The sequence below is a fragment of the Mobula birostris genome, chromosome 15, assembly GCF_030028105.1.
Source record: "Mobula birostris isolate sMobBir1 chromosome 15, sMobBir1.hap1, whole genome shotgun sequence".
Lineage (NCBI taxonomy): Eukaryota > Metazoa > Chordata > Chondrichthyes > Myliobatiformes > Myliobatidae > Mobula > Mobula birostris.
In genome coordinates, this window is record NC_092384.1 from 56,071,735 (window position 1) to 56,087,240 (window position 15,506).

The 15,506-nt window shown below is 43.2% G+C and overlaps 1 protein-coding gene across 3 annotated transcripts in view; it reads left to right on the plus strand.

Annotated features, from left to right (window-relative positions):
- The first annotated feature begins 6,767 nt into the window (after positions 1-6,767).
- Positions 6,768-15,506, plus strand: part of vps9d1 (VPS9 domain containing 1) — an 86,778-nt gene continuing 78,039 nt past the window's right edge. For 2 of the 3 annotated variants that reach the window (XR_011889268.1, XM_072279833.1), the window contains exons 1-2: positions 6,768-6,943; positions 14,630-14,702. Coding sequence is in view for 1 of the 3 variants with exons in the window: in XM_072279833.1 (XP_072135934.1) it covers positions 6,851-6,943; positions 14,630-14,702 (166 nt within the window). In the remaining 2 variants the exon portion in view is untranslated. The remainder of the gene's footprint in view (positions 6,944-14,629; positions 14,703-15,506) is intronic. The other variant, XM_072279834.1, reaches the window with a different exon arrangement.

Genomic DNA, 15,506 nt, shown 5'->3' on the forward strand with positions numbered 1-15,506 from the left:
GGCTAGGCGTAGCTCAAATACTATCTATAAATTTGCTAATGATACAACTATTGTTGGTAGAATCTCAGGTGGTGACGAGAGGGCGTACAGGAGTGAGATATGCCAACTAGTGGAATGATGCCATAGCAACAACCTGGCACTCAACGTCAGTAGGACAAAAGAGCTGATTGTGGACTTCAGGAAGAGTAAGACGAAGAAATACATACCAATTCTCAGAAAGGGGGATCAGAAGTGGAGAGAGTGAACAGCTTCAAGTTCCTGGGTGTCGAGATCTCTGAGGATCTAACCTGGTTCCAACATATCGATGTAGTTATAAAGAAGGCAAGATAGCGACTATACTTCATTAGGAGTTTAAAGAGATTTAGTAAGTCGACAAATACACTCAAAGACTTCTATAGTTGTACCATGGAGAGCATTCTGACAGGCTGCATCACTGTCTGGTATGGAAGGGCTACTGCACAGGACCGAAAGAAGCTGCAGAGGTTGTAAACCTAGTCAGCTCTATCTAGGGTACTAGCCTACAAAGTACCCAGGACATCTTTAGGGAGCAGTGTCTCAGTCCATTATTAAGGACCTCCAGCACCCAGGGCGTGACCTTTTCTCACTGTTACCATCAGGTAGGAGATTCAGAAGCCTGAAGGCACACACTCAGTGATTCAGGAACAGCTTCTTCCCCTCTGCCATCGATTCCTAAATGGACATTGAAGCTTTGGACACTACCTCACTTTTTTTAATATACAGTATTCCTGTTTTTGCACATTTTTAAATCTATTCAATAGACATAATTGATTTACTTGTTTATTTATGATTATGTTTTATTTTTTTTATTATTATTATTTTCTTTCTGCTAGATTATGTATTGCATTGAACTGCTGCTGCTAAGGTAACAAATCTCATGTCACATGCCGGTGATAATAAACCTGATTCTGATTCTGTTAGTAGAGCTCAGCTCAAACAAAGCAGACAAGCTAAACATGTCCAACTGCAGGAGATGTGGCAAGTCTCCGTTCCACGTCAAAGAGCTCTGCCCAGCAAAAGAAGTGGAAATCACAATCATAGTCATAGTCATAGTCATACTTTATTGATCCCAGGGGAAATTGGTTTTCATTACAGTTGCACCATAATAATAAATAGTAATAGAACCATAAATAGTTAAATAGTAGTATGTAAATTATGCCAGTAAATTATTAAATAAGGCCCGGACCAGCCTATTGGCTCAGGGAGTCTGACCCTCCAAGGGAGGAGTTGTAAATGCCAACAATATAATAGAGCTGGCCATGATAAAAGCCAGTGTCACTCAAAAATAGCTCTTTCGGAGGTCAAGGAAGACCATGATTCAGATGAAGGGAGCGCTTTCCTTCGGGCTCTAGATTCAAATAAACAAGGCTGTTGTTCTGCAGTTCAGTTGCAAGATGAGGCAGTGATATTCAAAATGGACACTGGGGCAGATGTCACAGCCGTCCCTGAACCTTTGTTCACAAAGCTGGCAAAGAAAACAGGTATTACACTGAACCTAACAAAGAAGGTGGTCATGGGGCCGGGGAAACACAAGCTCAGTGTGAAAAGAATGTTCACTAATTCTATCCATTAAAATGAGCAACAGTTAAAAGAGGTTGCCTGTGTTGTTCAGAATCTCTCTTCGGCACTGTTGAGAAGCTGAACCTCATTGCAAGGTTGCTCATAGACCTGGGGGTACTGAAAGAAGAGTTCCTTATCCAACTGAGGCCAGGAGTGATGCCCTACACTCTGACCCCAGCAAGGAGCATACCAGTCACATTGATGAACAAAGTGAAAGCTGAACTTGAGAGAATGGAGGCACTTGACTTCATGACTAGAGCGAATGGACCTACTGATCGGTGTGCGGGCCTTGTTCCTGCTCCCAAGCCAGATGGTGCAGTGAGGATCTGTGTTGACCTAACAAAACTGAGTAATGCAGTGAGGTGGGAGAAGCTTATTCTGCCCTCTGTGGAGCACACATTGGGTATGCTGGGTGGAGCAAAGTTCTTCACCAGACTAGATGGAATCTTAAGATTCTGGTAGATCTGCTTAGCTCCTGAGTCACAGAAGGTCACAAACTTTATCACAGCATATAGACGCTATGCCTTTTGGCATCTCATCAGCCCCTGAGGATGAACCAATTATTGGAGGGACTGGAAGGAGTGGTCTGCCACATGGGTGATATACTCGCCTTCGGCAGCTCATGACAAAAGAGTGGAAGCTGCCTTGGAGAAACTGAGACAGGCTGGAATCACCCTGAACAAAAAGAAATGCAAATTTGAAAAGTTGGAGGTGAAGTTCTTAGGCCACCAGCTGTCCTCAGAGGGAGTGCAACCAGATTCAGACAGACTGGCAGGGGTTCAGAACATGGAACAACCTACAAACGTATCAGAGATCCACAGCTTCCTTGGGCTGATAAACCAGCTGGGAAAGGTCATTCCAGATTAGGCACAGAAACCAAAGCCACGACATCACCTCCTCTCTCAGAGAAACCGGAACGCACCACAGGAGACGCCATTCTCATCACTTAAAGCAGATCTTATCTCCCCGCCAACATTTGCTTTCTTTGATCCAAATAAAGCAACCAAGGTCTCAGCAGATGCCTCTTCCTCTGGCTCGGAGTAGTGCTCGTGCAAAACTGCAGTGCTGTATGGACTTAAGTAGCATACGCATCAAGAGCTCTGCTCCCACTGAACAGCCTTATGCCCAAGTTGAAAAGGAGGCGCTGTCTGCCGTGTGAGTGTACGAACGCTTCAGCTGCCACTTGACAGGCACTAAACTCCTACTTGAAACACACCACAAGCCATTTGTTTGCTTCCTCAGCTTGAAACACTTGTAAGACTTACCTCCATGTCTGCAAGGATACGTGAAAGCTTCCCTGCATCACGGAGTAAATTGGAAGAGATTCTCGCTGAGTTGAAAAATGACCAAATCTGCAGCAAGGTCATGCAATACTGTGGGCATGGGTAGCCATCTGTTCCAAAAAGAGCTCATTGACTCAGACGTTACTGGTGCCATTCTTGATGCTAAAGGGCTCTAGACTCGTTATTCCTGCTCCAAAGCATGCCAAGATCATCAGTCAAATTCACCAAGGGCATCAAGGCTTTGAAAAATGTCACCCAAAAGCAAGGCAATCCATGTGGTGGCCTGGTCTAAGCACACAGATTATGTAAAGCAATGTGAAGCATGCAGGAAACTGCACAAAAATCATGCTGAACCTCTCTGACACACAATGTTCCTAGAATTTCCATGGGAATTTGCAGGCTGAAAAGAGACAAATACCTTCTCACTGTGAATTGCCACTCACAGGATGTTGAGGTGTCCAAGCTGTCCTTTACATCCTCAGCATCAGTTATACAACGCCTGAAAGCTGCATTCGCTCACCATGGAATATCAGAGACTCTCGCGTCAGACAAGAGTCTGCAATTCAGCTGCTCAGAATTCAAAGCCTTTGCTGGGGACTGAGCTCAAACACCAGACACGCAGTTCACAATACCCACAATGCAAATGGAGAAGTGGAAAGAGCAGTGCAAATTGCTGAGAATCTCTTGCTAAAGACAAAAGACACCTATAAAGCATTGCTAGCTTATCGCTCCATGCCGCTTGTGAATGGCTACGGTCCATCAGAGCCGTCAGTGGGCTGGAGACCGAGAACGAGCCAGCCCCTTCTTCCTTCCCGTCTCCAGCCTCACTTATCAGACTCAGACAAAGTGAGAAATATTGAGACAACACAGCGTGAGAAAGCCAAGAGCATGCATGATCTCAGACACAGGCCTAAACCTTTGTGGCTGCTCAGGAGTGGTGAAGCTATTTGGGTTTCAGGCCAATTCACCAAAGGAACAATAGTCATTGATCACAAGGTGAAATCAGGCAGAAGAGGCGTGTGCTTGTACACATTCAAAGTCCACGAAAGTTAGAAGAAGAAATAGAGTCGTCCAATCCTTATGACGAGGTCCACATACCTGTGGTGGATGCGCTGTTTCAAGAATCTCCATCCACACCAGCACTTTGCTAAACCATGACTGCTTACATGCCCCACCCCAGAGATGTACTCCACAGCTTAATAGCTTATGGCAAGTGATTAAAGAGGCAGACTAATCTTCTCACTTTGCCAGAGTATTCAAGTAGTCTACCCTAACCTCTGTTAGATGTTGTGTTTTTTTAAAAAGAGCTCTAATGTTGAAAACACTTCACAAAATGAGACTCTGCCAAGAAAAAAAGAGGAATTGCTGAAAAAAGGAAGAAAACAAAACAAGAAGCAGTTATAATATTGACAATTCTTTTTTATGGTTACGCAAGGAGTATGAATTACATACTAGGGATGAAGTGAACTGAATCATGCAATTTCAGCAATTATAATTTCAATGCAGTTCAAGAGACAAGAAGTAGATAACTAGTTTTTGTAATAAAGGGAGATGTTGTGGCAGTTAATGGGTTAGTCCTATGCCACTCGGTTAGCCGCACCCATATGGGAGTAATTCACCGACCGTACAAGCAATGTTATCAATAAAGTTCATTTGAACAGCCTGCATGCTGGCTTCTGGGTGTCTCTCTGCACACTCCCTCAATAACAAACACAACACCTTCCTGATGAAGGGTTTTGGGGAGAAATGTCAACTGTTTATTCCTCTCCATAGGTGCTGCCAGACCCCAAAAGTTTCTCCAGCATTTTGTGTGTGCTGTGTCATATCTACCTTAAGAATTTTCTCAGAATCAAGTTTATTATCACGGGTATGTGTCGTGAAATTTGTTAACCTAGCATGAGCAGTTCAATGCAATACATAATATAGAAGAAAAAAATAAATAAGTAAATCAATTACAGTATATGTATATTGAATAGATTAAAATCGTGCAAAAACAGTAATGATATATATTAAAAAAGTGAGGTAGTGTTCAAAGGTTCAATGTCCATTTAGCAGTTGGATGGCAGAGGGGATGAAGCTGTTCCTGAATCGCTGAGTGTGTGCCTTCAGGCTTCTGTATCTCCTACCCGATGGTGACAGTGAGTAAAGGGCATGCCCTGGGTGCTGCAGATCCTTAATAATAGACGCTGCCTTTCTGAGACACTGCTCCCTGAAGATGTCCTGGGTAAAGATGTAGGCCAGTGTCCAAGATGGAGCCGACTAAATCTACAGCCCTCTGCAGCTTCTTTTGGTCAATTTGATCGAGTTTCAAAGAGATGCACAACTGCAGCAAAATAACAAAGTTTAGGACTCTGAAATGAGCTAAATAGCCACGTGGGTTAGGATAAAAGATGCGAAATGGTGAAAACTGCTTAATGCCGAGTTCACATCAGGAGTTTGGTTCAAGCACGTGCATCTAGCTTAAAGGGAATGAGTAGAAACGGAGAGTTTCCAACCCTTTCTGCTTGTTTTCACATTTCCAGCACTCTGTATTTCATTTCACTTGACTTTTTAACGCAATATTATCAGTCAATGTAGATGTAGCTATGTTCAATCCACAGCTCTGCCTTTACCAAATAAACTGGTTCCTAAGCTCCGGAACCTGGGCCTCAGCACTCAGATCTGCAGCTGGATCTTCAACTTCCTCACAGACAGGATCCAGGCTGTAAGAATAGGGGACAAGCTCTCCTCTACAATCACTCTGAGCACCGGTGCCCCACAAGGCTGTGTACTCAGCCTCCTGCTGTACTCACTGTACACCCATGATTGTGTAGCCAAGTTTCCATCAAACTCAATATATAAGTTTGCTGATGACACAACAATTGTAGGCCGTATCCTCGGGTAATGATGAGTTTGAGTACAGAGAGGAAATTAAGAACCTGGTGGCATGGTGTGAAGACAATAACCTATCCCTCAATGTCAGCAAGATGAAGGAATTGGTTGTTGACTTCAGAAGGAGTAGCAGACCACACGACCCAATTTACATCGGTGGTGTGCAAGTGGAACAGGTCAAAAGCTTTAAGTTCCTCAGGGTCAATATCACAAATGACCTGACTTGGTCCAACCAAGCAGAGTCCACTGCAAAGAAGGCCCACCAGTGCCTTTACTTCCTGAGAAAACTAAAGAAATTTGGCCTGTCCCCTCAAACCCTCACTAATTTTTATAGATGCACCGTAGAAAGCATTCTTCTACTGTGCATCACAACCTGGTATGGAAGTTGTCCTGTTCAAGACCGGAAGAAGCTGCAGAAGATCATGAACACGGCGCAGCACATCACACAAACCAATCTTCCGTCCGTGGACTCACTTTACACCGCACACTGTTGGAGCAGTGCTGCCAGGATAATTAAGGACACGACCCACCCAGCCAACGCACTTTTTGTCCCTGTTCCCTCCGGGAGAAGGTTCAGGAGCCTGAAGACTCGTACGGCCAGATTTGGGAACAGCTTCTTTCCAACTGTGATAAGACTACTGAATGGATCCTGACCCGGATCTTGGCCGTGCCTTCCAAATATCCGGACCTGCCTCTCGGTTTTTGTTTGCAGTACCTTACTTCCCATTTTTCTATTTTCTATTTATGATTTATAATATAAATTTTTAATATTTACAAATTTTAACTATTTTAATATTTTTAATATTTAATATTTGTAATCCAAGGAGTGTGAAGCGCAGAATCAAATATCGCTGTGATGATTGTACATTCTAGTACCAATTGTTTGGTGACAATAAAGTATAAGGTATATACTCATATGGATTAAGCAGTGAGACGGGGTTGTGGTTTGATTCCTGCCTGCAGATTGCAGAGCTGCCACCGGATGGCGCACGAACGCAGACTCCAACACCGCCCCGCAGTGTGCCTGGAATTCTGCGTCCCACGATTCATTAGATCCCTTCACTTGAGATTTTCCGTGGACGTCGTGGCCTGCAACAGAAGTTCCGGGTGGGAGCGACATGGCGTTACCGGATCCAGGAGGAAACGCGCTGCAAAACGCCATGAAGATGGCGCGGGTCGCCATTCAACTGGACACGGAGAGCCGGCAGAAGGTAAAATAATATCACAGATGGCAAGGGTCAGATTGTCAGCGAGCGGAGTCGGAGTGGCTCCCAGAATAACAACTGGACTCGTTTCCACGGGCGGTGAGCGGAGTGGGAGAGAGGATCGAGGGGAGGGGGAGGCGGAGAGGGAAGAGGAGGAAAAGGGGTGGAGTGAGGAGAGAAGGTAGGGTGGGGAGAGGGGACTGTGAGGGGAGGGAGCGGGAGAAGGACGTTGAGAAGGAGGGATAAAGGGGAGGAGGAAGAGGTGGAAGGATTGAGGGGCGGTGGTGTCAGAGAGGGCGGGTCGAGGAGAGGAGATAAAGAAGGGAGCTGTAGGGACAGATGGGGAGAGAGTGTGGGGTAAGGAATATAGTGGGAGAGCAGATCGAGAAGTGAGGGGATAGATTGAGTCTGAAGACTCTGAATAATTTATAAACGGCTTTTTACCCTCTGCCGATGGATTTCTGAATGGTCCATGAACACTACCTCATTTTTTCCTTTTATTGCACTATTTTTGTAACTGGTAGTAATTTTTATGACTTTGTGTTGTACTGCTCCTACAAGACGACAAATTTCACATCATTTAAGTCAGTGATAATAAATCTGATTCTGAGTAGGGTGGTTGTAAGGGATGGAAGGCAAGAGGCAGAGGAGGTGTAGGGTTGGGTGGAAAGTAGAGAAGATGTGGTGTGGACAAAGGTGATGGGAAGGTTTAAATTGGAGTGGGTGGGTCAGAAATTAGGTGTAAAGAATTTAGGACAGTGGAGGAGTGAGGGATTAACAAAGTGGGAGGTTCTTCCCTTTTATGGCTGTTGGCAGTCCAACTTAAAGGTGCATTACTGCCACCAACTGGACTGGAGTGTGGTAAAAAGAATTGGGAAATAAAACCGTGAACCGTGAGTTCTTTATTAAATGAAAGTTAAATCACCCCAAAAATCCCTATAGATTGTAGGTAATGAAAGACGATACTGTGAATTAAATGAAAGTTATTCCCATAATTAGGTTTCTAAATGGAAACTATCAATCCCTAAATGCAGCAAAACCTGCATTTGATTTCTTTCAATTATATATGCAGTAATGCTATATGTTCAACTGTTTCATAATGCTGACAAAATGTATACAACCCAAAATGATGTTCTCCTACAAGATGGAAGGATTACTTAAGTATGGAATGCCCAATTTTAAGTCGTGTCAAAATAATTCCTTCCCTTCTTGTTTTATCCCTTCTCCCATAAACCCAACAGTTTAAAGGTGTCTGTAAAGATGTCTTCCCTTATGCCCATTATCACACAAATCTTGCCACAACCCCCTAATTCTTAACCCTACCAACCTTTTAGCTTCTGATTTGCTAAGCGAGAGGTCTATATCCACTGTTGAACTTTTAACAGCTTTCTTAGCTAAACAGCCAACCCACTCATTCCCCTCAACACCTCAATGTGCAGGGATCCATAAGAAGCAAACATCTAAACCAACACCTTGTATGTGAAATAATGTTTGAGGAGCTTCCAACAGTAAATCTGACCTACTGCTCGAATGACCTGTTTTAAGACTCATCAAAACTGAAAAGGAATCTGAACAAATTGCAACTTTACTTGGACAAAATTCCTCCACCCACTTTAAACCTAAAATTACGGCAACCAGTTCTGCTGTATATACTAATAAATGGTTAGTAAGATGTGGGAGGTTGGAGATGTGACGGAAGGAAGAAAGAATAGACCTCGATTACCTGAGCTATGAATCAGCTGTCTCCTAAGTAATTAACAGATAGAAAATGTTTTAATTTAGAAGTAAATGTCATCCTACAATATGTTTAAGAATTTGCTAAGGCAGTTTTTTCAATGAAATGGAGTAACTCCATTGTAATGCAAAACTTGAATACAAACCCATTGTTAAAAATAATTTAGAGGCTAAAGTTTTCTGTGAGGTAATCACATTCTCAGGAAATAGGCAAAAAACGATTTGTGCTGTCACCTGAAATGCTGGCAGAGATTCTCTGTACATGTAATGATTGTGTGTGTTAAACATTTGTAAATCTCTTTTCTCAAGTCTTGTTGAGAATGTGGTTGCTTTGTCTCCAGCACTGGACATCTTCCCCATCAATTTTGCACTGGTGGTAATTCAATGCGTGGCTATTTGAAATAAAGGTAAAATAGATTCAAGTTGCACTTGTTATTAAAATGTGTATGCAATATACAACCCTGAGATTCATCTTCCCACAGGCAGCCAAGAAACAAAGAAACACCATGGAACCCGTTCAAAGAAAACATCAAACACCCAACATGCAAAAAAAGAACAAATTGCACCAACAGCAAAAAGCAAGCAAAAAAAAAAACACAGGCTAGCTGCAAGGTGATAGGTGAAGTCAGGTAGATGGGAAAGGTCAAGGACTGGAGAAGAAAGAATATGATAGAAGAGGAGAGTAGACAAAGGGAGGAAGTGACCTGGGGGCAGGTGAGAGGAAGTGAAAGGTCGGAGTGAGAAATAGAAAAAGGTTGGGGGAGGGGGAGTTGTTCACCGGAAGGAGAAATCAATATTCATGCCATCATGGAGGCCACCTAGATGGAATCTAAGGTGTTGGTCCTACACACTGAGGGTGGTCTCATCTTGGGAAAAGAGGAGCCCGTGGATCAACACATCAGAATGGGAATCATTATTCAAATGTTTGCTTACCGAGATGTCCTGCTTGTGTCTGGTGGCCACAATCTAACCTTGTCTAAAGATACTACAATGTATTGATCCTTCAACTCCTAGGATGATAAGAACAAGGAGAAAAATGTTGGTAAATGCAGTGAAATAAATTATTTTAAAAAATTGGAGAAGTGGTCTGCATCCAGTACAAGGTTTGCAAATGACTCTATTGATTATAAATATAACAGCTATGTTACTCATAGTAACAGACCACCTTATTGGGGAAGTTGGGGCTCGTTGTCTGTCTGTTGGAGGCCCGAAGCCCTTCCTGAGTTGAAACACTGTGTGTATGAGGGATGAAGAGGGCTTGTTTTGCTGCTGTTCTTTTGTTGCTGTGTTGTTCTGAGCTTTGTGGTTGTGCTAAATTGGTGCTGGAATGTGTGGTGACACTTGCACATCCTTGTTAATGCAAACAACACATGTTTCAATGAAAAATGTGATGAATTGAATCTGAATGTGGATTATTTTAGCTAATTAGATTATGAAGACTTGTAGTCCCCTTTTATTGTCATTTAGTAATGCATGCATTATACATTATTTCCTCCGGTGTGATATCACAAAACACAGGACAATGAAAAAACTGACAAAACCACATAATTATACATATAGTTACAACAGTGTAACAATACCATAACTTGATGAAGAAAATCCGTGAGCACAGTAAAGTTCAAAGTCTCTCAAATGTCCCACATCTCACGTAGGCGGGAGAAGGAAGGAAGAAAAACTCTCCCTGCCATGCTGACCATAATCTGACACTGCGTCATCCGAAAACTTCGAGCTCTGATCAGCTCTCCGACACCGAGTACTGAGTGGCATCTCTGCCAAACGATTCGACCTCCTTCTCGGTTGCCAAAAGCAGGCAAGGCCAGGGATTTTGAGGCCAACCCTCCGAAAGATTCCCGACCACACAGTAACGACAGCAGCGGACAAGCGTTTCAGAAATTACTCCAGATGTTCCTCTGTGCTTTCACGTCCATTCTCCATCAAATCAGAATTGTCCATGGCCCCTATTTAACAGATACAATATCATTTTTCACCGGAGAGCTGCGCACGTGCAACGCGCTGCCATCTTCTCCTCCCGCCTAATTATTATTGAAATAAACATAATTTAAATACCAGGGTAGTTTTGTAATTAGGGTTCGTTCCTAGTCGAAAATGGTCATTAAGTCTATGTGTATTCAGTGAGTATTTTTACTGGGGGAAGTGTCTTGTATAAAAATGAACTGTTCTGATAATGGGGCAAAGACAAAACACCTAGTAACTCATTCGAGATTTGGTTTGAAAGGGAGAAGAAAACTTCAGCTATGAGAATCCCTGCAGCATCCGGTGACCCTGTGATCTCTATCTCAGAGGCCAAAGTCGGAAAGTCTTTCAACAGGGTGATCCCTCACAAGGCCCCGCTGGTGTACCTGGTAGGGCTCTGAAAACCTGTGCCAACCAATTGGCAGGTGTGTTTAAAAACATTTTTAATCTTTTGTTGCTACAGTTTGAAGTTCCCACCTGCTTCAGAAGGGCAACAATCATACCAGTGCACAGGAAGAGCAGGGTGAGATGCCTCAACGATGATCGTCCAGTAACGCTCGCACCTGCTGTGATGAAATGCTTCGAGAGATTGATTATGGCTAGAATCAACTCTTGCCTAAGCAAGGACCTGGACCCACTGCAATTTGCCTATCTCCACAATAGATCTACAGTGGATGCAGTCTCATTGGCTTGTCATGTGTTCTTGGATCACCTGGATAATATTAATACGTCAGGCTACTGTTCATTGACTATCAGTCAGAGTTGACCACAATCTTTCCTGCAGTTCTTATCAAACTGTGCAGCTCCAAAATCTGGGCCTCTGTACCTCCCTCTGCAACTGGATCCTCGCCTTCCTCACTGGAAGACAACAGTCTGTGTGGATTGGAAATAACATCTCCACCTCATTGATAATCACTACTGGCGCACCACAAGGATGTGAGCTGAGCCCACTGCTCCACCCTCTCTACACCCAAGACTGTGTGGCTAGCCAGAATTCAAATGACATCTATAAATTTGCCGACAACACAATTATTGTTCGCAGAATTTCAGATGATGATGAGAAAGCATATAAGAGAGACAGCGATCATCTGGCTGAGTGGTCAGTGTTTAGTAGATGCACCTTTGGTAGCAATTACAGTCTTGAGTCTGTGTACGTAAGTCTCTAGCAGCTTTGCACATCTGGACACTATAATTTTTCCCCACTCTTTACAAAACTGCTCAAGCTCTCACAGATTGCATGGGGATTCTGCGTGAACAGTCCCCTTCAAGTCCAGCCACAAATTTCATTTGGATTGAGGTCTGGACTCTGACTTGGTCACTCTGTTTGACTTTGTTGTTTTTAAGTCATTCCTGTGTAGCTTTGGCTTTATGCCTGTGGTCATTGTCTTGCTGGAAAACAAATCTCTCAAGTCGCAGTTCTCTTGCAGACTGCATTAGGTTTTCCTCCAGGATTTCCCTGTATTTTGTTGCATTCATTTTACCTTCTACTTTCACAAGCCTTCCAGGTTCTGGTGCACTGAAACATCTCCACAGCATGATGCAGCTATCGCCATGCTTCACGGTAGGGATGGTGTGTTTTTGATGATGTGTGGTGTTTGGCTTTCACCAAACATAGCGTTTAGTCTGATGGCCATAAAGCTCAATTTTGGTTTCATCAGACCATTGAACCTTCTTCCAGCCAACTTCAGAGTCTCCCACATGCCTACTGGTGAATTCTAGCTGAGATTTTTGTGAGTGTTTTCAACAGTGGCTTTCTCTTTGCCACTCTCCCATAAAGCTGCGACAGATGAAGCACCTGAACAACAGTTGTTGTACACGCAGTCTCTCCCATCTCAGCCATTGAAGCTTGTAACTCCTCCAGAGCTGTCATAGGTCTCTTGGTGGTCTCCCTCACTACTCCCCTTTGTCCACAGTCACTCGGTTTTTGAGGACAGCCTGCTCTAGGCAGACTTACAGCTGTGCCATATTCTTTCCATTTTTTGATGATTGACTTAACTGTACTCTAAAGGATATTCAATGACTTGGAAATTTTCTTGTAACCATCTCCTGAATTGTGCCTTTCAATACCCTTTTCACAGAGTTGCTTGGAGTGTTCTTTTGTCTTCATTGTGAATTTTTTGCCAGGATACTGACTCACCAGAATTTAGACCTTTCAGATACAGTTGTATTTTTACTACAGTCAATTGAAACACCTTGACTGCACACATTGATCTCCATTTAACTAAGTACAGATGTCCCCCACTTTACGAAAGTTCACTTTACGCCACTTCGCTTTTACGAAAGACCTACATTAGTACCTGTTTTCACTAACCAAAAGAAATCCGAAGAGGATTTTTGCTTTTATAAAAAAAGGCACCGCTTTAGGGCCGCAGACAGTCCTTCCAGGTGAGGCGACACTTCACTTGAGAGTCGGCTGGGGTGACATACTGCGTCCGGTGCTCCCGATGTGGCCTTCTATATATATTGGCAAGACCCGACGCGGACTGGGAGATCATTTCGCTGAACACCTACGCTCTGTCCGCCAGAGAAAGCAGGATCTCCCATTGGCCACACATTTTAATTCCACGTCCCATTCCCATTTTGATATGTCTATCCACGGCCTCCTCTACTGTAAAGATGAAGCCACACTCAGGTTGGAGGAACAACACCTTATATTCCATCTGGGTAGCCTCCAACCTGATGGCATGAACATTGACATCTCAAACTTCGGCTAATGCCCCACCTCCCCCTCGTACCCCATCCGTTATTTATTTATATGCACACATTCTTTTTCTTTTTCTCCCTCTGTCCCTCTGACTATACCCCTTGCCCATCCTCTGGGTTTTACCCCCCCTCCCACTTTTTTTTCTCTCTAGGCCTCCTGTCCCATGATCCTCTCATATCCCTTTTGCCAATCAACTGTCCAGCTCTTGGCTCCATCCCTCCTCCTCCTGTCTTCTCCTATCATTTCAGATTTCCCCTTCCCTCTCCCACTTTCAAATCTCTTACTAGCTGTTCTTTCAGTTAGTCCTGACGAAGGGTCTCGGCCCGAAACGTCGACTGTACCTCTTCCTAGAGATGCTGCCTGGCCTGCTGCATTCACCAGCATTTTTTGTGTGTGTTGCTTGAATTTCCAGCATCTGCAGATTTCCTCGTGCCTGCTTTAAACTCGTGTTTACCCCGAGAAAGACTACCATGATTGCGAAGCCTTGCGCGGACAGGTGTGTGTGCATGCGTGTACGTGCCGATTTTTTTTCTACAAATCAGTTTTGGCTAAATCTTCCTGATTCTGATAAGTGAAACTACACTGTGCATACATTGTTTCTACTTTATATAGGCTGTGTATTTATCATATCATTCCTGCTTTTACTATATGTTAGTGTTATTTTAGGTTTTATGTGCTATTTGGTATGATTTGGTAGGTTACTTTTTGGGTCTGGGAATGCTCAAAAATTTCTCCCATATAAATTAATGGTAATTGTTTCTTCGCTTTACGCCATTTTGACTTACGAAAGGTTTCATAGGAACGCTCTACTTTCAGATAACGGGGTAAACCTGTATGTGATTTCTGAAACCATTTGGCTGCACCACTGATGATTTGGTGTGCCATATTAAAAAGGGTGAATACTTTGGCAATCAATTATTTTGTGCTTTTATTTATAATTTTTTGAGATCACTTTGACATGACAGGGTCTCTTTCTGTTAGTTAGTTAAAAAAAAAGCCACATTAAATCCACTGTGATTCAATGTTGTAAAACAATAAAACATGAAAACTTCCAAAGGGGTGAATACTTTCTATAGGCGCAGAATTTCTGTTTTTTCTACTTCTGACATCACCTGACTGAACTGAGATATTAACTCTGTTTCTCTTTCCACAGATACTGGCTGACTATTAATACTGTCACCATTTTCTCACTTCAGTCCCGAATTCCAGGGTCTACACTATTTTACCTCACTTACCCATTCTGGATGGATTATTGATCCATTTTATTTTCTTATTGACAGGAAGCTTATTGTGAATACCTTAAAAGTATACACTTTATATCACAAGCTTTAATAGAAGATGCCCAAATGAAAGGTACGGTTGTCTTCTCTGTACATGTTTACTATAGACAGTAGACATTTCCTGCATATTTTTGAGTTAAGGTTTGCCTCCCAATTGAGATCAGCACCAAGTTCTAGGGTGACTCATATAAGATGCTGCAGGAATTCGGCAGGTCAGGCAGCATCTATAGAAAGCAATACAGATAATAATTTCTCATGTTTATGATAAATAGTCAATGTCTTGGGCTAAGACCCTCCTCAGGGCTGGAAAAGAAGGGGAAAGAATCCCATTCACCTCTTCTCTCACCTCCATTCAGAGCTCCAAATAGTCCTTTCAGGTGAGGCAACACCACCTGCAAATCTGTCGAGGTTGTCTACAAAATTGGTGATACCCTACGTAGATTGGGGTATTGCTTTGTCGAGCATGTTCGCTCCATCTGCAACAAGCAGTATATCCTGCTGACCAACCATTTTAAATCCAATCCCCATTTCCATTCTGATGTGGCCTCCATAAAAGGGCAGCTTTCTAGTCCAAAAGATAAAATCTCTAACCAGGTAACTTGATTTCTTTCTGTATGAGTCATCCATCTGTGATATTGGCTCAGCCTGTTTGTTTTCCTTTGCTTGTACTACTTTATTCCCTCTGGTAATGGAAGGCAGGTGTAAAAATGCTCTGCATTTTTCAAACACCATATTCTCTTATCAATGTCCTTCCTTTCACTCATTGTCCAGATAACCTTGTTTATAGGTTATCCGCATGGTCATCCCAGCTTCCCCTAATAGAGACACCCCCACCACCACCACCACCCTCCCTTGCAGCTTCTTTTGTTTCTTTCCC